Source organism: Pongo abelii, chromosome 9 (genome assembly GCF_028885655.2).
Source record: "Pongo abelii isolate AG06213 chromosome 9, NHGRI_mPonAbe1-v2.0_pri, whole genome shotgun sequence".
Classification (NCBI taxonomy): domain Eukaryota; kingdom Metazoa; phylum Chordata; class Mammalia; order Primates; family Hominidae; genus Pongo; species Pongo abelii.
In genome coordinates, this window is record NC_071994.2 from 71343101 (window position 1) to 71369213 (window position 26113).

The 26113-nt window shown below is 38.1% G+C and overlaps 1 protein-coding gene and 1 long non-coding RNA gene across 4 annotated transcripts in view; both read left to right on the top strand.

Annotated features, from left to right (window-relative positions):
* The window catches only part of LOC134762118 (uncharacterized), a 122471-nt gene that overhangs the window by 70757 nt on the left and 25601 nt on the right, over positions 1-26113 (top strand). The gene's annotated exons all lie outside the window — the stretch shown is intronic.
* On the top strand, positions 13545-14579 carry LOC100450144 (olfactory receptor 56A1). The gene has a single exon (XM_063728291.1). The coding sequence runs from the start codon at positions 13635-13637 to the stop codon at positions 14577-14579; it is 945 nt and encodes a 314-aa protein (XP_063584361.1). The 5' UTR covers positions 13545-13634.

Genomic DNA, 26113 nt, shown 5'->3' on the forward strand with positions numbered 1-26113 from the left:
TTAATTAATAAGTTTTAACTAAGGTTAACTTAACTATGGATGCATAAGATGTCTCAAAGAGATAGTAAGTGGTTTCTATTTTTACAAGATTTAGAATCTCCCCAAGGGTAGTTCAGGGAAAGGAAAATTTAAGACAGGAAATCAGAGGCTATCCATGGGGGAAAATAAACCCTCAATTAATGGCAAAGTTACACAAATAACAAACCAGGAAGGAATCCTTCCGGAAGCCAAGAATTGAACCCTTGCCATGATTGTCAAAAGATAAAGCCTCAGCTACTGAGCTACACAGCATTGAGCAGTTTCTATTGCTCTTTCCAGAAGCCTAGAGCAGCCAATTTCAAGCATGAAAAGGTTTTTAACTGCTCAAGATAATTTTTAGGGCTAACTATAATGTGAACCCCTAAATTTCTGTCCTCTAGATGGTGGAGACCAACAGAAAGTATCCCCACATAGTCCCAGGGTTAAGATCTTAAGGACACAAAACAAGACAGAAATTTCATTTGGTATTGGTTTCAGGGACACGCAACAAAGTTTGTAGATGATTAGCCTGCTGGCCTGGCTTGAAAGCAGGGTTATAGGGATCTCAAAACCACATTCTATCCTGTGATATCCCTGTCTCCGTTACAGAAAGAAAAATTATTAGCACAACATGTACCAGATTTGCTATAGCCTAAGACTAGTCTCACAAATCCTTTTTTCTGTCAAACTCTTGCAGAGAAGACCAATAGTGATGTTTACCATTTACACACACACACACACACACACACACAGAGAGAGTCAGAGAGAGAGAATAGAGAGAGAGAGTCAGAGAGAGATAGAGAGAGAGACACACACACACACACACAGAGAAAGAGAGAGCGAGAGAGGGAGAGAATGAGACGAGAAACTAGGCTGGTAAGAATTTCTTACCCTTTTTGCCAGCATACCAGGTTTCTGGGTTCCCTTTCTCTGTAGCTTCCAGAAGAATGGAGCAGCTTTTGATGACCCTGCTATCTGTGCCATATCTGTGAGGGTCAAGCCACTTTACAAAAGAAAATTCTGTTTGATGAAGCCATGGAAAAAAGATTCTCAATTTTGCAAGATGTTGCCCAATGGGCTACATGGGGAAATGAATTAACATTTTCAATTCCAGCAAAATACACATAACAAAACAGATACTAGCCACATCATTCAGCACCCAATATCAGCCTGGCAAAGCTCAAACTTTCTCCTGTTGGTCCCTGTTGTCTTTGGTCTACTCCAAGTGAGAAGGGATGACCTCTGAATGGTAACTCACAATGGGTAGTCTCTGGGCAAGGCACAGAGCAAATAGTCACCCTGAGACAGGTCTGTTGAGCTTCCTTTAGGGCTCAACAAATATGACCAGACCAATAAGGAGGGTTTTCTGAGTTAGGCCTGCTGAACTTCCATCAGCAATTCCTTCTGAGGTCCCCTCCACATATATACACATATACAAAGACAAGACAGACAGAAGGCCTTCCAAATCAGATCCCTAACCAAGAACTCCAAGCGTATCCCTTCCAAACTATCCTGCTATTCTCTGTTTAAGAAATCTCCCCAAAATCCTGAACGAGGAGAAGTCTCCCAAACCAAGACTCTTTTTCCTAGTTAGGGAGAGCCAACCGAAACCCCCCAGGTTCTGAATTGAGACAGACATCCAGCAATGGAGCTACAGACAAAACAAGACCCCTGAAACAGCCAAACCGAGACAGACACCAAGTGGTGGAGCTGGTGGAGCTACAAACAGACACCCTACCATGGGGCTACAGACAGATACACCACCATGGCGCTACAGAACCAGGAGAAGGAAGGAGGCACTGGCAGCACCTAGGATACTCACCAACCCAGACATACTGCAATGGAGCTACAGACACCCCACCATGAGGCTACAGTCAGACAACCTGTGATAGGGCTACAGTTATGGGAAATCTCCCCAGGACTATTTTTCCACTGCAATTAAATCCATACACATTGGGTCAGCAGTGCCCTGCTGGCAGAGATGGTACCAGAGTCAGCCTCTAGTCCAGGAGAACTAGGCGGCTGCTTGGGCTGGCCTCTAGATCTGTTGCCAGAGGGGAGACTATGGAACCATGGGCAGGTAGTCGCAAGGACTATCCCAGACAAGCCCCCAAATCTGTAATCACCCAGTGGGTTCACATTGCCCACTGCCTAGACAGAGCAGATTTATCAAGACAGGGGAATGCCAATGGCAATAGGAAATGAGTAATTCACACAGCCAGCTGTGGAGGAGACTGGAATTTTATTATCAGTCTCCATTATTTTAAAATTATGTTTAAAGTATTTAAGTGAAGATTGGTGGGATTTTGTTGGCTATACAATATTATAATTGTATACAATATATAATACAATGACATACAATATTATGTAATTTGCATTTAGGATATTGACATATTATTTTGTAATCAGAGAAAAAATTAAAAATTATTGATTGTGCTGTATTGTTCAGAGTGGTAGTTCAAAGGATGAATATTGGATTGATGAGAGAAATGCATCAGTATTTATAAGTAAACAAATGCAAGAACTGAATGAATTCATGGACACATTTAAAACTCTTCAGCTTGGAACCTGTGGAAAACAGAAAAAAATAAGAATGGGAGGACTGGGAACTATAAAGCAGCCCTTTCACTTTTTATTGGCTCGATTGTAGCCTCCCTTTTGAAATTTCAGTTTTGGTTATCAGTCTGTTCCAGTGCTATCTCTGCACAGCCCCATTATGTCCCAGATGCATACGTCCCAGCAAAAGTGAATAGGGCTGTGCTACTAAGCTCTCTGCAGAAACAGCTCTTGCCCTGCTTGCCCACTGAGTTGTTATCACTTTGTTTTCCTCTTCATATCTATTACAGATGGGCCCATTCCTTCTGCACAATAGAAAGGGACAGGGAGTTCCACCGAAGCAGCAGGTGACTACAATTACACCGAATACAAACAAATTTACAAAAGCCACCAGGACAATAATTTTCTTCCCATTTTCTAGTTCAGGTATCTTCCAGGCTTTGATGTCTATAGGTGGATCAGATGAGACAACAAAGACATTGAATAAATTATTACCTAACAAAATAATTTGTCTAAAGCCAGTGGGATATACTTTAGGATAAGCATTAAAACAGATCTAAAATTGTTTCTGAATATATTATTTGCTGAAGTTTAAACCACTTCCAAACTCCCCTCAGATTTGCCTTAAATTAAGTAATTGTACTGTATGTAGTTCCTCCTATAATTATAAATTACTTAATTTGTATGCTTTTCTTTTTTTTGTTTTTCAACTTTTAGTTTCAGGAGTACATGTGCAGGTTTTTTATATAGGTAAATTACATGTCAAAGGAGTTTGGTGTACAGATCATTTTGTTAACCAGATAATAAGCATTATACCCAATAGGTAGCTCAGTGATCTTCACCCTCGTCCCAACCTCTGTCATCAAGTAGGCCCTGGAGTCTGTGGTTCCCTTATTTGTGTCCATGTGTACTCAAATTAGCTCCCACTTATAAGTGAGAACATATGGTGTTTGGTTTTCTGTTCCTGCATTAGTTTGCTCAGGATAACAACCTCCAGCTCCTTCCATCTTGCTACAAAAGACAGGATCTTGTTTTTTTTATGGCTGTGTAGTATTCCATGGTGTGTATGTACCATATTTCCTTTATCCAGTCTACCACTTATGCTCATCTAGGTTGATTCCATATCTTTGCTCTTGTGAATAGTGCTGCAATGAACATACAAATGCATGTGTCTTTATGGTAAAACTATATATATATTCCTTTGGCTCTATACCCAGTAATGGGATTGCTGAGTCAAGTGGTAGTTCTGTTTTAAGTTCCTTGAGGATTTGCCCGACTGCTTTCCACAGTGGCTGAACTAATTTACATTCCCACTGGTAGTGTATAAGCATTCCACTTTTTCTCCACAACCTTACCAGCATTTGTTATTTTTTGACTTTTTAATAATAGCCATTCTGACGGGTGTGAGATGGTATCTCATTGTGGTTTTTATTTGCATTTCTTTAATTACTAGTGATGTTGAGCATTTTTTTCATATGTTTTTTGGCCACATTTTCTTTTGAATAGTGTCTGTTCATGTCCTTTGCCTACTTTTTAATGGAGTTTTTGTTTTTTGCTTGTTAATTTGTTTAAGTTCCTTATAGATGCTGGATATTAGACCTGTGTCTGATGCATAGTTCACAAATATTTTCTCCCATTCTGTAGGTTGTCTGTTTACCCTGTTGATAGTTTGTTTTGCTGTCCAGAAGCTCTTAAGTTTAATTAGGTCCCATTTGTCAATTTTCATTTCTGTGGTATGCATTTATTTTTCATCAGAATGTCATTGGATGAAATGAGAATGCAATGGGAGTCCCATTGCTGGTAAAACTGGAAAATGTTTGTGTGCCTGTACCCAAAATTTAACCTTTCTTGTTTACACTCCCAGTTTTGACTTATCTCATCTTTGTGGTTAGTTCCCTCTAAAATTTAGATTTGAAACACTGTACACTTTCTAACTTCAGGCTCAATTTTTCAGGAATCCCTAGCAAAATTGCAATTGCTGAATGTCAAGACTGCCAACTCATCCTTCTTTTGTCTTGAAGTTATTTCTTGCTTAGCTTAGATTGTATGGCCCACCATTTCATGACTGACTCTCCTGGAAATAGCCTAACTTTTTTTGCTCCCTCCATTGTATTATTTGAAAACACCCAAATTCTGTTTGAATACAAATACCTGTCTCCTCTGTGAGAGTTTGAAACTTGTCAGAAAAAAATCCCTTAATAAAGTTATTAGTTTCACATTAAATATATCATCACAAACTTCAGATGTAAATTCAACACTATTCGGAAATCTTACTGTATGATGTCATTAAGGTAAATGGGCCCATATCCACTAAGTTTCCCAACATGGAATCGGAAGAATCATATTTGATTTCTATGTTAATTTCTTTGTTTCTTCTTCACCAGTATATCTGCTTGACTGTTTTCCCCAAATTCATTTACTCCCTTTCATTTCCTCTGCCACCAACCTGCTTCAGGCCATCTCTTGCCTGGATTGCCCTGCTTCTGCTCTTGTTTCCATATCTCTCTGTGCTAAGGCCTTTTTGACTCACTTGACCTGAAATGATCATCGCATCAGGATTTCGTATATTTCCTTTTGTATAATTACCGAAGGTTTCTGAATTTATGTGTTTTATATTTTATTTCTATCATCAAAATAGTAAAATCTAAAACATAATTTAAAAATACATAATATATGCACATGGTTCAAATTTTAAAAGCTAAAAATGTTATTTGTTAAAAGTAATTCATTCTCTGTATCAGTTAGTATTATTTTTGACTGCACATAATAGAAAGCCCAAATAGTAGTGGCTTAAACAAATTAGAATTTTCTTCTCCTTCATGTAAAGGAAGTTCAGGGGTGGACATCTAGAGCCAAAATCAGCTCATCACAAAGACATCAATGCCCCAGTTTATCTATTTCTGCTTTGCTATGTTTAGAAGATGGTGGGGCATATAATCTTCATTTCTCAGCTGAGTTAGTTCACATCAAAGAGTCTTCTTGGAGGCTCCACCACATGACATCAGTTAACATCTGGAGTCTGGGAAGTGTCATATTTTTGCAGTATACGTGGGTACTCCAATAAAATCATGATGTTTGTTACTAAGGAATAATAATAATAATATTGAGTAAGCAGTTAGCAATCTCTAATATACTATTCTATTTCTGTCTTTCAAGCACACATTTGTCCTTCCCAGGGCCAACTATTACAAATTACTTGTGTCTCCTTCCAGAAGCAAATTGATTATACGTAAGAATATGAGAATATATACACACATACTTATGTATTTTTATCTATTGAGTATATAAATATTTACATGTATTGGATGTATTTGTATCTATGGATACATACACTTATGAGTTCATTTGTACAGCATTACAACATAATTTTGTGTGGCTTTCTATGCTCTGTTTGTTCTTCTCTCATCTCTGCTGAACAACATATCTTAGAAATTAAGCAAATACATTTAGAGATAGCTATTTTCTTTTAAAAATCACATAATTAGGATAAAATCTTTTTGAAGGCAGGAGCCATGCTTGTCTTATCACCATTGTATACAATGTCAAAGTTTGAAGAGCTTAGTACATAATTTCAGAGCTGGGATTCAAATTTGCATTCAAATTGAATGACTTTATTCCTATACTTATCCACAACCTCAATATAATAAACAAGGTTGGTAGATTTGTCTGTATTCAACTCTTTTCACATTCCTTAAGAGATAAATATATTTGTTCGTTTAGAAAAGTTAATAGTTTACTGAACTTGATTTTCTAAAATCTTGTTTAGAATTGCAATATGTATAGTCATATTCATCAGTGTAAGTGGAGACTAGAGAGGAGTCATTTAGAAAACAGACATTAGACCAGGTAGAGGAGGTTTAAATGTGGCTGGCTATGAGATCTGGGGCAAGGCTTTCTCTGTCTCTCCCCTACACAGTGGGGATAATAGTTTCTAACCTGAAGAGTTGCTTTTTCATATCTAAGGGAGATGATTGAATGAGAAAAAATACATAAAACTTCAGTAATTTAGGTCACTCAGAAAGCACTCAAAACATTGGAGTTATTATAAAGAAGTTGCTCTATAATCTCTTTTTCTGTATTTCCATCCATGTCTGTGTGTCAGACTTACATACCAGATTCCTGGATTCTGGGTTCTAGAGAATTTATTATCTTAGTTTCAAACTACTTCATCCCTCACACCCCTACTTCCTACCTGTTGGAGCACAATAAGACAGGTTTCCCCAAGGACTAAATTCCTCCTCCTCCAAGTCTCTGCCTCCCGAGCCATGTTTTCCCATCTGTGTCTAAGAAGATGGGTAAGAGAGGGTAAAGAGTTCATAAAACCCTCATGATTTATTCACCAAAATCCTAGCATGGCCACTCCTGCGGCAGTTACAACACAAAGAGCTCATTCTTTTGCATCCTTTGTAAGTCCCAGGGCCAAGGGAGGGGAGCCTAGGCTATACTGGACCTAGATAGGAAGAGTGACTGGGAGGATACGAGGCAGGCAGGGATCCTTTCCTTATAGGCAGAGGTGGGAAGTGTGGCAGCTCAATGCATTATGATCTTGAACACTTCAGTAAACAGCCTCCTAGATCGTATTTCTTCCTTCTGCCTTCAGATAAGAGGATTTGATTTTCTTACTTGGGTAGGGTATGTAGTGCAAGTGAAAGATTGGGCTTCATCTTGCCTGACCAGGAACAGAAGGTCTATAGATCCCACAATGGGATAAAGGGTATAGAGATAGAGCAGAGCCAGGAATGCTGGGTTAAGTATGTCACTGGTCACCTGGATCATGGGCTCAAAGAAAGTATTGATGAAGAAGCTGGTCAATATTTCCCTGAACTCTGTCTCAGAAGAGCAGTTTAAAATAGAAAAATATAACTTTCTTTAGACTGTTAGAACATTCTTCATATTTAATCAAGATCATTTTTTCTGTGGTTTCTCTCTAGTGGTCCTTATTTTGTCCTTTTCCCCTAATAGCCATTCATAAATTTTAATGTTATCATTGATATTCTTGTTTTCTGGAGGCCACACACATACAATTTGTAAAAATGACCCCCTCCTTCAGTAGAGAGCAATGCCTCTTATCATCCTGTAACTATATGACTGTGTCTCAGTTTGACAAAAAACTTTTTAATGCATAGTGCCCTGTATTGGATAGTCCACTCCAGATGTACTAATTGGAACAGGATTGAGAAAGATTCTCAACTACTTTGCTCTTGGCATTGTACTTCTGACATTAAATTAATACACATCAAATACTCAGAAGAATGTCTGGTACATACTAGATACTTGGTTCATGTTGGTTAATATTGCCAATCCAGTTTTAGAAAACATAAATTAGTTTTTACTCTATGGACCACATTATTGGCTTATTTTTATATATGTACTTCCACTTGCTGGAACATCTAGGAATCTGTTCCCTTTCCTTTTCCTCTTGTTCCAGACTTTCTCACTCGTCCACGCCCATTTTCCAGTGTTCAGTAGTGAAGAAATGGACTTTAACAGAGTTAGAGCCTAGGTGATAACACTGGATGGGTGGAGGCAAGTGTCCTGGGCTCATTCAGGCAGTAGAGCTTTGACTCTTCATGAGCAAACGGCTAATGTGTGATGACTGGAAGCAGATAAGAGGATTGATCCACAAATATCATCTAAGGAGCATGAAGAGATATGAAGATTATGTCAAACAATGCTAGAAAAAGAGCATTAAGGGGGATGTACATCAGGGATGGTAAAATAGTATGTTGGGGGATGAGGTTCAAACAGAGGGAAGACTCACGTAGGAAGATGAGATTTTTGTTTGGATAAATTGGTAATGATTTTGACAGGATGAAATTCAAAACAATTCTTACCAACATTAGGAGCAAGTGGATCATTTTATGTTTGTATTAGGAAAAGGAGAAGACCCATTAAGTCAGAAACCTAGCACAGGGCTTTTTCGTCAAGCAAGTGGGTGAATCTTGGGGGGCACCTGTGAGCAGTGGCATAAATAGATCCCTGAGTTCCATCATGTATTCTGTGCCATGCCCCACTTCCCTCTAGGCCACCACACAACCCCCCTGTGGCTACCCTTTACGACACTGATCAGAACTGCCCCTCTGCCCACTGAAACTGTGGTTAATTCTCTTTTCTCACTCTTCCTCCGTAAAATTTTCTATCTACGTTAAACACCAAGGCCGGTAATGCCAAAATATTTTTCAGTGGGCTTTTATTAAGAATCTATGGGGTGTTAGAGAATGTAGTATGTACAAATGGAAAAGTACTCTTTATCTGCCCTCTATTTCACAGCAGAGTGGAGGGAGATAGAGAGGTACAAAAACAACATGCTAAGGTTTACAGAGAAAATTTAATAATAGAAGTGGCTTCCTCAGTGAAGCAGCTACCTCAATTATCTTACTTTCCTTCTGAATCTTTAATCTTTCCCTGAACATATAAACATACTGCAGTATCTTTCATTTCTGCCTTCCTTTTTCTTCTATTATAAGCTTGAAGTGGACTTCTTTAGCTACACAGTCAACTTTCCCTATCTACACTTCCTCAATTACTAGTTCTCCAGCTCCCTTCATTCTGGTTTCTGTTGCTACCAGTCAAATGAATCTCTCTTGGCCAGGTTACCAATGACACACCCTTATTATAATATTTAATGAATATTCACTGTCCTTATGTTATTGAACTTCTATTTGACTAACAAGTTGGTAAAACCCTTCTTGAAATTTTCCCCTTGGTTTCTTTCTAGGGCATCTTATTCTTCAGATTTTCTTTATACCTTTCTAGCCCTTCCATTTATGTCTCCTTTTTCTTCTTCCACCCCTTCAATGTTGCTATTTTCTAGGGTTCCAATCTTAGCCTTGTGCTATTCCAACTCTACAGGCTATGTTCTAATGCTTTCTGAATTTGTGTCCTAAACTATGATCCTTCTAATTTTCTCAAACTCTTCAGTTTGAAACAGCCAAAAACAAATCTATGTGTGGTGATCATCAACACCTCAGTCTTGACATGTCCCAGTACATGCTAATCTTACTCATTTAACTGTATTTTACATCTTGGTGATGCAACTTATTTACTCAAGCTAGTAAACTGGGGGTCACTCTGGGCTTCTCACCTATTTTCTCCTTTAAAACAAATCTGTCAATAAGTTCTGTCCATATGACTTCTGGAAGATTCTCCTTCTTCCCATCCTCAGTGCCTCAGCCTTTGTTCAGTTGCACATCACTTCTTACCTGGGCTATTGCAGCTGCCATTCTTTCTATTTCTGCTCTCTTGCCTTACCCAAGTTCATGCATAATAATGTGTCCAGGGTGATCTTTCTGTACATACCCTAAATCTGGTCAGGTCTCTCTTCTAATGGAAATATTTTTTTCCATTTCTCTTCATCCATATGACTAGTTTTAAAACCTTCAGCATAGAAAACGTACTTAAGATCTGGCTTTTTCTTTTATCAACTCCATTTTTGGCTCTTTCTTTCAACTCCTCATCCTTTTGGCTCCAGTCAGATTAAATATTGCATAGAATTTCCTTCCAAAGTTATTCTCAGGCTCATCTCCATGCTTTCACATAATCCATTTTTTATATCTTCAATACACTACACAGATTTAATGCATGTAAATCCTCCACATCTATTGAAATAAAACTCAGCTAAGTTGTTAGCAGCTTTAGGAAAGCTTCTCTTTTCCTCTAGGGTTGAGTTCAGAAATTTTCCTTTGTGCCTTCCTATTATTCTGCTCATATGCCTAATTAACTCATTCTACAAATATTTTTAGCCATTTCATGTCAAGTACTGTTCTAATTGATGTTATTTTCAAGGCATGAAATGTCTAATTGGGCATTGGAAGAAGGAGTATGTAAGCAACTTATCATACAAATATATAACTACAAACGATGAGGATGGTTCAAAGTACTACAGAAACATAAAATAGGAGGACTTGATCTTGTGTAAAGGGGGTTAGAACAAACCTGTCAGAGAACAGAGTATTTGAATTGAGACGTAAAGGATGAGGAGAAAGTAAGTGTTGTGTAGAAGCATAAGATGCACAGCCTTCCAAGAGAAGTGGGATCAGAAAGCTCATGTAACATTTGAAGATCTGAAAGGATGGTGTGGCTGAAGCTCAGGGAGCAAGGGAGATGGGGTATTAGATGGAACTGGAAAATGAGGAAGGAGGTAGATAATGTATGGCATTGTCTGCTTTCCTTCCTCCCCTCCCTCCCTTCCTCCTTCCTTTTCCTTCCTTCTTTCCTTCCTTCCCTCCTTCCTTCCTTTCTTCCCTCCTTCCTTCCTTCCTTCCTTCCTTCTTTCCATAATGTAGTCAGTTAACTATGTGTACCTAGCAATCTATCTATACCCTGTATATATAGTGATGGTAAAATAAAAACCACACATGCTTTCTTCCCTCATGAACTTATGGTCTCATGAAGTTCAAGTGAAAAATTTCCTTTTTATAATATTAGCAATGAGAAGCCACTGAAATATTTTAATCAGATGACTGGTAGGATTTATATTTAAAAACAGTTCTTTGATTTCAATGTAGAGAATGGTTTATAAAGAAACCTAGACTGCATTAGGAGGCAATATCTACCTTTTTACTCAAGATAATAGTACTTGGATGGTGAGAGTGGATATGGAGAAGTGGATGGATTCCAGGGCTAATTAAAAGGGGAAAATGACAGGTCTTAGTGGTTTCGTCATGTACTTTGTGTCATTTTCAATGGGTAGAATAAATGTTCAAGACATCTTCTGGGTGCTGGCTTCTAAAACTGACAAATATTTACACCAGTCACTGAGATGCTGGCAAGAGACCAGGTTTTTAAATTTTGGACTTGGTGAACTTTGAATATCTTTGGGAAACCCAGGTTGATACATAAAGTAGGCTTCTGGAGAGGTTTAAATAAGAAACATATTTCAGTAATTTAGTAATAGCGATGGTAATTGTCTAATGACATAGACAAGATAAAAGAAGTGGAAGAAGGGAAAACAGAATATCAGAGAGGAAAGAAGAAAAGCGAAGAAAATGTAGGACTGAAGCTTTAAATTGACGTCAAGGTAGTGGATGACAGATGTGTTCGAGAAAATGAGAGGGAGTGACCAGGAGGTATAAGGTAAACTAGAAGATTTTGATGTATGAATTAGGCCAAAGAGAGTGTTTCAAGGAAGAGGATTTGATCAACTGTTTCAACAAGATTTAACAATAGGGAAGCTGTAGGTGATTTCTGAGAGCTGCTTTGTGGAACTAATGAAGATGGAAACCAAATTGAAGTGAGTTGTGGAATGGATGTGAGGTGAGGGAATGGAGACAGTGAGTGTAAATGCTTGTGAGAGGTTTGTGCATGAAAGGAAGGGGAGAGTTAGAGAAAGAGCCAGAACTCAAAGCTGGGAGAGATGGGATCCATTCTTGAAGATGGACAGATCATTTATTTTAATGAAAGGAAATAAGAAAAGGATGAGAGTATATACACATTATTTATAAGTCTTACAAAATTTTATATAAATTTATAGGATCAAAGTGCAATTTTGTTCCATGCATAGATTGTATAGTAGTTAAGTGAGGGCTTTTAGGGTATCCATCACCTGAATGATGTACATTATTCTCATTAAGTAATTTCTCATTATCCACCCCCTCTCACCCCTCTCACCCTTCTGAGTCTCCACTGTCAATCATTTCACTCTCTACATCTATATGTACACATTTTGAACACATACATATGAGTGAGAACGTGCAATATTTGTCTTTTTGTGTCTGGCTTGTTTCATTTAAGATAACGGCCTCCAGTTCTATCTACGTTGCTGCAAAAGACATGATTTCATTCTTCTTAATAGCTGAGTAGTATTCCATTGTGTGTATGCCGTATTTTCTTTATCTTATCATCTGTTGTTGAACTCCTGGGTTGATTCCATATCTTTGCTATTGTGTATAGTGCTGTGATAAACATACCAGTACGACTGTCTTTTTGATATATCGTTTTCTTTTCCTTTAGGTAGATACCTAGTAGTAGGACTTTTGGATCTAAGGGTAGTTCTATTTTTATCTCTTTCAGGAATTTCCATACTGTTTTCCATTGAGGCTGTACTAATTTACATTTCCACCAATTGCATATAAAAGTTCCCTTATACATGTTGGCATCCTTGTGAATATCTGTTATTTTTTGCATTTTTGATAATAGCCATTCTGACTAGGGTAATATGTATCTCACTATGATTTTAGATTTGTAGATTTTATTTAGAAAAGTTGAGGAAAATTTTACTGATTACTTTCCACTTTCTCCATGAGGTAGTAGTTGATGTCACCTTCTGAAAGAAGTAGAGTTTGAGGTTTGAAAAAAATGAAGACATTTGGAAAATAATTTTTTCTAGAGGAGAAAGTTGATTAGGGAAGATTTGTAGGGCACAATATTTATTGAAGGCACATTTAAGGTTAATGATCACAAATTTATAGTAAAACCAGTCTTTTCTTTCTTTCTTTTTTTTTTTTTTTTAACTTTTATTCCAGGAGCACTAGGATGCTCAGGCTCAGGTTGTGGGAAATGAATAGTTACATTCATATAGATTGAAGTTTTAGCAAAAGGATGACTTAATCAAATTTATATTCTATTTTCTTCTAGTATACCATGAGTTTGGGTAAGAGATGTAACAAAAATATCCATCTCAAATTATATTGGGGTATAGTAGAAAGCAAAGACCTAATTAAAGCTATTTTTCTCCAAAGTGATTTATCTGAAAACTTATCATCTACCATTGCTTTTCTTACACTGGTAACATACTGGCCTAATTTGTTGTCCGTTTGTAATATGTTTTAATGCATAGTGAGGTTACTGCCTGTCACTACCCTTTTTTTTAAAACTTCATAGGTTTTTCATTCATTCATTCATTTTTCTTCATAGATCACACCATTATTTATCAAGTCTCACAATTCTACCTTTAGAATATTGGCTGAAATTTGCCTTACTTGGCAAAAGTGAACTACCTATCATTGGCTTCCTAAAGAGTAAGTGAAAGGGATACTTTTCAAAGCAATCTGTAAAAATAACCTCTTGTATCTGCCCACACACATAGTCATGAGAAGCCTACTCAGCTCACGATTCAGCCCATGGCATCACCCAGCAACAACTCCACTGCCCCAGTCTCTGAATTCCTCCTCATCTGCTTCCCCAACTTCCAGAGTTGGCAGCACTGGCTCTCCCTGCCCCTCAGCCTTCTCTTCCTCCTGGCCATGGGAGCTAACACAACCCTCCTGATCACCATACAGCTGGAGGCCTCTCTGCACCAGCCCCTGTACTACCTGCTCAGCCTCCTCTCCCTGCTGGACATCGTGCTCTGCCTCACCGTCATCCCCAAGGTCCTGGCCATCTTCTGGTTTGATCTTAGGTCTATCAGCTTCCCTGCCTGCTTCCTCCAGATGTTCATCATGAACAGTTTCCTCCCCATGGAGTCCTGCACATTTATGGTCATGGCCTATGACCGTTGTGTGGCCATCTGCCACCCACTGCGGTACCCGTCCATCATCACGAATCAATTTGTGGCCAAAGCTAGTGTCTTCATTGTGGTGCGGAATGCCCTTCTTACTGCACCCATTCCTATCCTCACTTCCCTGCTCCATTACTGTGGGAAAGATGTCATTGAGAACTGCATCTGTGCCAACCTGTCTGTGTCCAGGCTCTCCTGTGATAATTTCACCCTTAACAGAATCTACCAATTTGTGGCTGGTTGGACCTTGCTGGGCTCGGATTTCATCCTCATCTTCCTCTCTTACACCTTCATTCTAAGAGCCGTGCTTAGATTCAAAGCAGACGGGGCGGCAGCAAAGGCCCTGAGCACATGTGGCTCCCACTTCATCCTCATTCTTTTCTTCAGCACTATACTGCTGGTTGTAGTGTTGACAAATGTGGCCAGAAAGAAGGTCCCCATGGACATCCTGATCCTGCTCAATGTCCTTCATCACCTTATTCCTCCTGCATTGAACCCTATTGTGTACGGGGTTCGGACCAAAGAGATAAAACAGGGAATTCAGAAGTTACTGCAGAGAGGGAGGTGAATATGTAAAACATTTCTAATACCTCCTGTTCTTCCTCTTCAGTGATTTTACCTAGGCAGTGAAGTAGAGAAATGTCAGTTAGTGAGTATTTATTGCATGCACTGAGGCTCCCTTCATTACTGAACCAGATTCCTTCCTTTACTTTCCTTGCCTAGTTCAGGTGGAGGTAGGCAAGGGGAAGAAACTCGTATTCATTGAGTGGCTGCTTTGAACCTCGGCAATTACATTTAAGTAATTTAATCTTCAACACATCTCTGCAGGCATTGCTACTTTCATTTCACATAGTAGAAAAGGAGATGCTTTTGGAAGGGAAATGACCAAAGATCACATATGTGGGAAGCAAAAAGAATGAAACCTAGGCTCTTTCTACAAAGTTGAAATGCCTTATCAATTGCAATTGAAGCTGAAGACCAGCCTTCGTTTTCCTTTGACCTGTATTTTGTCTTTCTGGATGTCCACAGGTATTTTTTGCCTACTCTTACTTCTTTGAGACCCAAGGGACTTCTCAGAGAAGGCAGAGTCTTGCCTGACAAAACTTCTTCTGGGCAAAAAGAAAAGAGCTTTACAACAATATAAAGCAATACCAGCTTTCTATTCTATCCTACACAGCCTCACCACCTTAGAGAAAGTCTTGAAAGTGAGGATGGATGCAGACAGGGAGAGCGGACTCTAAGAGAGTAGGAAACAGGAAAGCTGACTAGGACATTGCGTTGGCCACTTTCCCTATATGTTTAAGCTACACATTCGGTGAACTGAATATCAAGTGTTACTTGATCTGTTGACTGCCCAAGTGCTGTAGTTGAATGTGGGAAGATATGTCATAGTGTCAGGTTTCTGGATAATAATGGTTCCAGTTAGGTGAAAAAAAAAAACAACCTACACTGGTTATTTACAGATAATTTAATGTAAACAATTGTTTAAATGGGTATTGGAGACAATGATGAAAAAAAGGAGGTTCAAGTAACAGATAAATAGCATCTATGGGAAGAAACCTCCACTTGGAAAGAGGTTGGGTCATTAGAACCTAAAAGTCTAGCAAGTGGCCCATAGAACTGGATCTCAGATATCTGAGGAAGGATGCTGTCCCTAATTGGTACTCATGCCATAGGACCTCAGAGGATGTGGCCCTCAGAGGTGGGACTAAAACCTTTGAGGATGGGACACTACCTTGATGGTGCTGGTATTTTTGAGAGAGTTCAATGAGGCTGGAGTTAAACAAAAGCCAAAACCAATCAACCAACCAACCAATCTGGAGACTAGAATCAATTCCACTTCCAGGATAAAGAGTTGCTGTTAAGAAATACTGACAAGACAGGAACAGACAGAAAAAGCAAATGTCCCTCTCCATGTTTCAACCTTCTAATGTTTCTGTTGCTATCTGTAAGTAGAAACTGAGAGAGAGAGAGCTGGCAAAGAAGGGTTTGACTCCCAGCACCAGCATGACAGAGTACAGTATGGATGGCAGGCTTGGGGCTGAGAGATAAGTGTTAGTAACTGGCGCAGCTCCAATCTTCTGTGGGTCTGAAAGCTTGTGACTACTGAGGAGCACCTATAACATCGCCCTGCAGTGCACTGTTCCTACCAGGGAACTAGAGTTAGAATCAAGTCCCCTAGTGTGGGTGGGTGGAGAAACATGACATCATGTTTAGAGGCAGCATTCATAGCTATGAAAGAATTGACATGAAGCTGGTAAAAGGAGTAAGATCAACTGCCCCACACTGTGGGGATTAGATAAAGTAACTGCAACCCAATGCTGGTGTGGGCTCTAGGGGGAGAGTTTCTTCTAGTCACTCAACAACAGCAGGAAAGAAAAATTATACCCATTGGCTTACAGGAAGGGGCTCTTAGTACCTTCAGGCTTGGCTCTCATTGTCTCAAGCCAGAGCCACAGGTTCAACTCAGTATTTGTCATTTTTTAAGCAGCGAATTCTCTAATAGAACTTCTCTCCATTTCACAGTTGCTAGGAAAGTTTTATCTCTCACTGTTTTCCTATTGTCCCTCAGATGATATAAAGGCCAACTTCACCACTGATTTTCTAAAATAATACTTATAATGAAAATCAAAGTTCATGTGTTTTGAGCACTTGCAATATACCAATGTCTATGAATAATAATATTTAATTTTCATAAGGGCCTTCTATACATGATTATAAAAGTGAGTTTTTAAAAAGGAATCTAATAGGATATAATTCATAGGAATATAATACATCTGTAATCAGGTGATATTTTCAAGCATTTGGTCAACTCCATTGGTCTTTCCAGGAGTGCTTTCCCTGCATCTGCCATGATTTCACCAGGGAGCAAGCCCAGAATGAACTCAAAGAGGAGTCTATGTTATTTGGCCAAAACTCAGATCTTAATTCCTGAACCAGTCTTCTGTAGATCAATGCAAATGGCCAACACAATTATGAGATGCTTGACTCAAACTGGGTGTACGTAGGGATAGAAACTATCAACTTTGTTTTAGGGATTTGTAAAGGCCAGAGGGACGAAGACAGCAGTGGGACAACAGTGATCACCCCTCACTGTAACTAGCACAGCTCTAGCATATTGAGGGGCTCAGTAAACATTTCCTTACTTATGATATTGAATTGACTAAATTAGAGTTGAAAAATCATGTCTATCTTTAATCTCTAGTTCCCCAGTAGTAGAGTCCTAAACGTAACAAATGGATAAATCACATACTTGAAAAGTTGGCTCTCTGCTCTGGTTCTAAGTACAGATGTTTAGAGGACCACAGATTTCTCACAAAATTGTCAAGCTCACTGCAAGTGGTAAAATAACTGGTCTCAAGGGTCCTAGATAGGCTTTGAAGTAAATCCTCATACAGATGATAAAGGAGCAAGATAACCAAAGAATCAGACCTTGAAGGGCAGACCCAACTCTGCTGTGAAGTTCCCACAGCAAAATGTTAAAACATATCCTCTCTGTAAAGGTTTTCAAGCACTGTCTTGAGTGGATATAATGAAGTAGTATAAATTAAAGGCATTTTAAATGGGTGGGGTACCAATGTTTTGTCAGTTTTTTAAAACTGAGAAAGTCTATGAAGATTTGCTTTGCTGATACAATCTGAGTATGTTCCAACTGCATTGGAAGAGGGTGCATTCAGAACACGAGAAGAGAGACAGGAGTAGCTTTCCAAAGGTCACTCCCCTCACTCCCTGGTTTGCAGGTTAGTCATATTTGCGTGAGGAACACAGTCTCTTGAGAAGGAAGATCTGATATCATTGAACATTGCTATTCAATACCATAGCTGACTTAAATCAAGGCCAGTGGAAAGAAAGAATAACAAGTCCTCTGGAATTAAGTTGGAAGAAGAAGGGACCCTATGTTGGTAGCCAAAGCTCAAAACAAACACCTAAGTATTGTTGAGGGAACAATACTACACTTTCCATTTATCACAGAAAGCTTTTTAGTGCCTAGCCATCTTGATACTTTATTATGCTTTGGTGTATATTCTAGGCAGTGAGAGTTCTGAGACATCAGAGACCAAGTTTAGGGCATCAAGACTGTGCAACTGTAGAACCTAAACAGCAACATCTGAAGTTAAGCAAACTCTTCATAGTTGGCAAGTCAACATTGCCCCTTTGTGGCTATTTGTGGGAATAACGGTACTGTAGTGAATGCCAGTTCTCAATCTCAGGTGTTTGAAAGAGGACGGACAAGTCTGTTTAGAAAACTCCTGTACTTCCTGCTCATAGGGCACATAGGGACTTGAGTGATTAACAAATAAAAGAGACATACCAATTTATACCATGATTTTCTTTTCTTCAGCAACATTTAAAAGTCAATACCAAATCACTGACATGAGTCAGGTGTTCATAAGAATAGTGAATATCCTTAGTGTTTCATAACATATTAGGTTATCAGCATTTGGCTGAGTACTGTATATAATAACAACATTTCTGCACCTATTCAACCAAAAATTAGTTACTGAGTTCTTTACGTGTGATTAGCACTCTGAAAATACAGGAAAACTAATTTTTAGAGAGATTATGGTCAAAATAGCCCATGAATTATAATTCCCATTTTTGCAGATGAGGCTACTGAGCAAAATGATAAATTATACATAGTCATTTAATAAATAGGGACCGGAGTTAAAATTGAGAATTAAGGCATTTTGCTACATAAACCCATTTTTGCTTCTTCAGAGTCTAGGGATTGAGGTATATTTTTAATCTTTCACTGGATAGATTTGTAGTTTCCTAAGTTTTTCATGCTCCAGATTATAGATATCAAAGGCAGAGTACACTAAAAACCCATACGCATTGAATTAGTCAATGCAATTAAAGTTAGCTACTATAACAATGATAGCACAGTGGCCTAACACAATAAATGTTTACTTCTCATCCACATCTCATTTCAATGCATGAGTGCTTTGCTCCACGTCAACATTTAGGGACCCATGCTTTTTTTATTACTTGGATCCTCCATGTTCTGGGCTCTTAGAAACCTTCACTGGTGCTTCTGAATCTGGTGGCAAGCCAGAAAGAGAAAGAATATGCAGGATCTTGTAAGCTTTAGGGCCCCAAACTAGGAGACACATCACTTTCTCTATCATTTCATTGGCTAGACTCCTCACATAGATCCAGCTGCTTGCAAAAGAGCCTTGATCATAAATTTTCATTTCTCTTTTTCCTTCATATACAATATGCTTACCTCCTTACCAAGGGAGACCACCCAAGCTCTCATCTGATTACTCTATGCAGTAAAAAATCTAAGACCTACAGATGTGTGTGGCCTTTTCCATCAGATCCCATTGTGATTTCTCTTTCACCAGTGATATTCTGTCTCTCTATTAATGGCAGAGCAGATGATTTCCAGCTGGAAATGAAGTGTAGAATTCAGTTAGCAGTAACTTAATAGTAATGCAAGAAAGCTTTAGGAGCAGATATTGCAATATTTTTACTTACTGAGAGGGGGACAAGTTTCTTGACTAGACATTGTTTGCATTCTCTAGGAGGAACTCTCCTGATCATTGTTTTCAATGTCCTGATCATTGCTTTTTATTGTTTTTTTAATGCCATCTGCTTTGGGGGTTTGTGCCTTTATTAATGTTCCCATTATCCTAAATGTGCCTTTATTAATGTTCCCATTATCCTAAATGAAGCAGGCATCGAACAATGTGACTTCTTTTGGAGTGACACTGCATTTGAACCTACTTTCCACTTATAAAATATTAGTATCAGTACTTTAAATAATTTTTTACTTAATTATTCATTTTAAAATTGATACATAATAATTATACATATTTATGAAGTTACATACAACGTGTAGTGAGCAGATCAGGGTAATTAGCATATCCATCATCTCAAACATTTATCATTACTTTGTGTTGGGTACATTCAATATTCTTTCTTCTAGCTATTTGAAAATATACAATATATTATTGTTGACTATTATCATCCTTTAGTGCTGTAAAACACTAGTACTTGTTTCTCCTTTCTAATTGTAATTTGAGTAGGATCAATACATTTTTTAAATTCTAAATCAAAAACTTTCTTTAAAAGTCAAGTTCGTGTTTCTTTGGCAATAAACCCCCTCAAAGGCCTAATAGGTTTTTGATCTATCTGTATCAGGTCAGTTCAATGTGCTAGTGATCACACTCAAAGGATTTTCTTAGGCATAATTTCCATTACTTTTCTTTTCTTTATTGTCTTCTCCCTTTCTCCATGTCACTCTTTTTCTACTTAATGATGTTTATTTTAAGGCTGTCAGACTTGAGAAGGACTGCTATACACATCATTTAAACTTTTTCTCAGGCTGGATTTCTGTGAGTCTTCTTTACTCAAAGAAATTCTAAAATTTTCTCTTAACTTTTGACCGCCAAAATGGGCAAAAGATGGAAGCATTCCCCTATAAAACTGGCACAAGGCAAGGATGCCTTCTCTCACCACTTCTGTTCAACATAGTATTAGAAGTCCTAGCCAGAGCAGTCAGGCAAGAGAAAGAAACAAAGGCCATCCAAATAAGAAGACATGAATTCAAACTATCTCTGTTTGCAGATGACATGGTTCTATATATAGAAAACCCCATACTCTAGGCCCTAAACCTCCTCCAGCTGATAAACAATGTTAGTAAAGTTGCAGGATACAAAATTAATGTACAAAAATCACTAGCATTCCTACATAACAACAACAGCCAAACTGAGATTCAAATTAGAAAGGCAATCACATTCACAGCTGCCACACAAAAAATAAAATACCAAGGAATACAGCTACACAGGGAGGTGAAAGATCTCTACAGTGAGAATTACCAAACACTGCTCAAAGAAATCAGAGGAGATACAAACTAATGGACAGACATCCCATGCTCATGGATAGGAAGAATCAGTATCATTAAAATCAATATACTGCCCAAAGCAATTTACAGATTCAATGCTATTCCAGTCAAACTACTAATGACATTCTTTACAGAACTAGAAAAAACTATTTTAGAATTCATATGAAACCAAAAAAGAGCCTGAATAGCCAAAGAAATTCAGTTCCTAGTTTAGGACTGTTCAAACATATACTTGAAATCTGCCTTGACATTCTGCTATGATTATGTCAAGATCTTGGTATTTGACTGGAAAGAAACAATGTATTTTCTGCTTAGCTTTTGAGTTTAGGCAGAATTCTTGTGGTCTGTCAAGAGATGCTGTTGTTAGTATATGGTGGGGGAGGAAAGCTACATGAGTCAATACTACTGGAAAAAATAAACCTTGATATATTTTCTGAAAAAGTCACTAGATCTCTTACATTTACCAGGATGCTTATAATAGAATTAAGACTGTGTCCTGTTTAAGAAAGAGGTTGAGAGACTTTCCTTAAACCTGTGCTTACTCCTGGAAAAGTAAATGCTGGTTTGCCTGTAGATAGAGCGAAGAGAGGGATCAAGGTCTCATTTTTCCTTGAATTCACAGAGTGACAGATGAATTGAATAATGTGCCTAAATGCTTTTGAGAAAAAGCCTTCTGACATTCACTTTTGGCTTAATGAGACTTGAATTTTGAGTTTAGAAGTCAGGTTTAGTATCTTAGTTATGCTATTGCCTGACATATTGTCTTTTTATTTTATTTTTTTTTTGACAATGGAATTTGTTTATTATTATTTATATTTTTCCACAAGTTATTGGGTTACAGGTGGTATTTGGTTACATGAGTAAGTTCTTTTTTTTTTTTTTTTTTTGACATCACATGATTCATTTATTTGTGGGATCTAAAAATCAAAACAATTGAACTCATGGACATAGAGAGTAAGAGGGTGGTTACCAGAGGTTTGGAAGGGTAGCGTAGAGCAGGGTCATCAGGGAGTGGTGGTTGGGGGGGTGTGGGAGGATGGGTAGTGGGTACAAAAAATAGTTAGAAAGAATGAATAAGACCTACTATTTGATAGCACAATAGGTTGACTATAGTCAATACTAAGTTAATTGTACATTTAAAAATAACTTAAAGAGTAATTGGATTGTTTGTAGCTCAAAGGATAAATGTTTGAGGTGATGGATACCCCATTCTCCATGATGTGATTATTTGATCATTTCACATTACACATCTATATCAAAACATCTCCTGTACCCCATGAATATATATACCTACTGTGTACCCACAAAGTTTTAAAATATTTTAAAAATAACAAAATACAATTTCTTAATTACCAGGGTGGCAAACATTGAAGTGTAATAGTATCAGGTTTGAGGAAAGTTACAGAAGTTTGAGAATTCTCTACACTACTGGAAATGTAACTTGAAGTGACAGCTCAAGAGAGTAATTTAGCATTAAAATTGCAAATGCACATATCCTTAGAATAGACATCTCACTTCTAGGCTATTACATAGAAAGTAACTCAGACATATATAGAGATATAAAGTAGATTTAACTGTTTAAGAAATGTTATTTTTTCATTTCATTTTAATATTTTGACCTAAGTTTAAACTTACAGAGGAGTTTCAAGAATAATACAAAGAATTCGCCTAGGTAGACCAAATGTTAATCTGTTTGCCTGTGCTCTTTTGCTCTTTCTCTGTCTATACCAAATTATTTTTCTGAACCAATTAAAAATAAGCTGAAAACATGATTTTCCTTCACCCTTTAGATACATTAGTAAGTTTCCTAAAAACAAGAATATCTTCTCACTTAATCAGACTATAATTATCAAAATCAGGAAATTAATATTGGTACTACATCACTATGTAAGCTACTAACCTATGCAAATTTTGTCAATTGTCCAATCTTAATCTTTATAGTATAAGTAGGTGCCATCTCAGACACTGCACAGTAATGTCATGCGTCTTTATCTCCTTTAATCTGGAAGATTTCTCTCTTTTCAGGACATTTAACACCTTTGAAGGGTACTAGTCAGTTATTTTGTGGAAATTCCCTTCATTTGAGTTCTGTTGAAGTTTCTTCATAATTAGATTCAGCTTACGTGTTTCTGGCAGAAATTCCACAGAAGTCATGCTATGTCCTCAGCTCATCTATCAGGCATATGATGTCCATTTGTCTCACTAGAGCATCATTCATTTTTTTTTTTTTTTTTTTTTTAAACTTTTTTTTTTTCTTTTATTATTATTATTATTATTATTATACTTTAGGTTTTATGGTACATGTGCGCAATGTGCAGGTAAGTTACATATGTATACATGTGCCATGCTGGTGCGCTGCACCCACCAACTCGTCATCTCGCATTAGGTATATCTCCCAATGCTATCCCTCCCCCCTCCCCCCACCCCACAACAGTCCCCGAAGTATGATGTTCCCCTTCCTGTGTCCATGTGTTCTCATTGTTCAATTCCCACCTATGAGTGAGAATATGCGGTGTTTGGTTTTTTGTTCTTGCGATAGTTTACTGAGAATGATGATTTCCAATTTCATCCATGTCCCTACAAAGGACGTGAACTCATCATTTTTTATGGCTGCATAGTATTCCATGGTGTATATGTGCCACATTTTCTTAATCCAGTCTATCATTGTTGGACATTTGGGTTGGTTCCAAGTCTTTGCTATTGTGAATAATGCGGCAATAAACATACGTGTGCATGTGTCTTTATAGCAGCATGATTTATAGTCCTTTGGGTATATACCCAGTAATGGGATGGCTGGGTCGAATGGAATTTGTAGTTCTAGATCCCTGAGGAATCGCCACACTGACTTCCACAAGGGTTGAACTAGTTTACAGTCCCACCAACAGTGTAAAAGTGTTCCTATTTCTCCACATCCTCTCCAGCACCTGTTGTTTCCTGACTTTTTAATGATTGCCATTCTAACTGGTGTGAGATGGTATCTCATTGTGGTTTTGATTTGCATTTCTCTAATGGCCAGTGATGGTGAGCATTTTTTTTTTTTTTTTTTTTTTTTTTGTTCTTTTTTTTTTTTTTTTTCTTTTATTATTATTATTATTATACTTTAGGTTTTATGGTACATGTGCACAATGTGCAGGTAAGTTACATATGTATATATGTGCCATGCTGGTGCGCTGCACCCACCAACTCGTCATCTAGCATTAGGTATATCTCCCAGTGCTATCCCTCCCCCCTGCCCCCACCCCACAACAGTCCCCAGAGTGTGATGTTCCCCTTCCTGTGTCCATGTGTTCTCATTGTTTAATTCCCACCTATGAGTGAGAATATGCGGTGTTTGGTTTTTTGTTCTTGCGATAGTTTACTGAGAATGATGATTTCCAATTTCATCCATGTCCCTACAAAGGACGTGAACTCATCATTTTTTATGGCTGCATAGTATTCCATGGTGTATATGTGCCACATTTTCTTAATCCAGTCTATCATTGTTGGACATTTGGGTTGGTTCCAAGTCTTTGCTATTGTGAATAATGCCGCAATAAACATACGTGTGCATGTGTCTTTATAGCAGCATGATTTATAGTCCTTTGGGTATATACCCAGTAATGGGATGGCTGGGTCGAATGGAATTTCTAGTTCTAGATCCCTGAGGAATCGCCACACTGACTTCCACAAGGGTTGAACTAGTTTACAGTCCCACCAACAGTGTAAAAGTGTTCCTATTTCTCCACATCCTCTCCAGCACCTGTTGTTTCCTGACTTTTTAATGATTGCCATTCTAACTGGTGTGAGATGGTATCTCATTGTGGTTTTGATTTGCATTTCTCTGATGGCCAGTGATGGTGAGCATTTTTTCATGTGTTTTTTGGCTGCATAAATGTCTTCTTTTGAGAAGTGTCTGTTCATGTCCTTCGCCCACTTTTTGATGGGGTTGTTTGTTTTTTTCTTGTAAATTTGTTGGAGTTCATTGTAGATTCTGGATATTAGCCCTTTGTCAGATGAGTAGGTTGCGAAAATTTTCTCCCATTTTGTAGGTTGCCTGTTCACTCTGATGGTAGTTTCTTTTGCTGTGCAGAAGCTCTTTAGTTTAATTAGATCCCATTTGTCAATTTTGGCTTTTGTTGCCATTGCTTTTGGTGTTTTAGACATGAAGTCCTTGCCCATGCCTATGTCCTGAATGGTAATGCCTAGGTTTTCTTCTAGGGTTTTTATGGTTTTAGGTCTAACATTTAAGTCTTTAATCCATCTTGAATTGATTTTTGTATAAGGTGTAAGGAAGGGATCCAGTTTCAGCTTTCTACATATGGCTAGCCAGTTTTCCCAGCACCATTTATTAAATAGGGAATCCTTTCCCCATTTCTTGTTTTTGTCAGGTTTGTCAAAGATCAGATACTTGTAGATATGTGGCATTATTTCTGACGGCTCTGTTCTGTTCCATTGATCTATATCTCTGTTTTGGTACCAGTACCATGCTGTTTTGGTTACTGTAGCCTTGTAGTATAGTTTGAAGTCAGGTAGTGTGATGCCTCCAGCTTTGTTCTTTTGGCTTAGGATTGACTTGGCGATGCGGGCTCTTTTTTGGTTCCATATGAACTTTAAAGTAGTTTTTTCCAATTCTGTGAAGAAAGTCATTGGTAGCTTGATGGGGATGGCATTGAATCTGTAAATTACCTTGGGAAGGATGGCCATTTTCATGATATTGATTCTTCCTACCCATGAGCATGGAATGTTCTTCCATTTGTTTGTATCCTCTTTTATTTCCCTGAGCAGTGGTTTGTAGTTCTCCTTGAAGAGGTCTTTCACATCCCTTGTAAGTTGGGTTCCTAGGTATTTGATTCTCTTTGAAGCAATTGTGAATGGGAGTTCACTCATGATTTGGCTCTCTGTTTGTCTGTTATTGATGTATAAGAATGCTTGTGATTTTTGCACATTGATTTTGTATCCTGAGACTTTGCTGAAGTTGCTTATCAGCTTAAGGAGATTTTGGGCTGAGACAATGGGGTTTTCTAGATATACTATCATGTCATCTGCAAACAGGGACAATTTGACTTCCTCTTTTCCTAATTGAATACCCTTGATTTCCTTCTCCTGCCTAATTGCCCTGGCCAGAACTTCCAACACTATGTTGAATAGAAGTGGTGAGAGAGGGCATCCCTGTCTTGTGCCAGTTTTCAAAGGGAATGCTTCCAGTTTTTGCCCATTCAGTATGATATTGGCTGTGGGTTTGTCATAAATAGCTCTTATTATTTTGAGATACG

Excerpts from the sequence above, each read along its gene's own strand:
- LOC100450144 (XM_063728291.1), top strand. The coding sequence starts at position 13,635 with ATGGCATCACCCAGCAACAACTCCACTGCCCCAGTCTCTGAATTCCTC.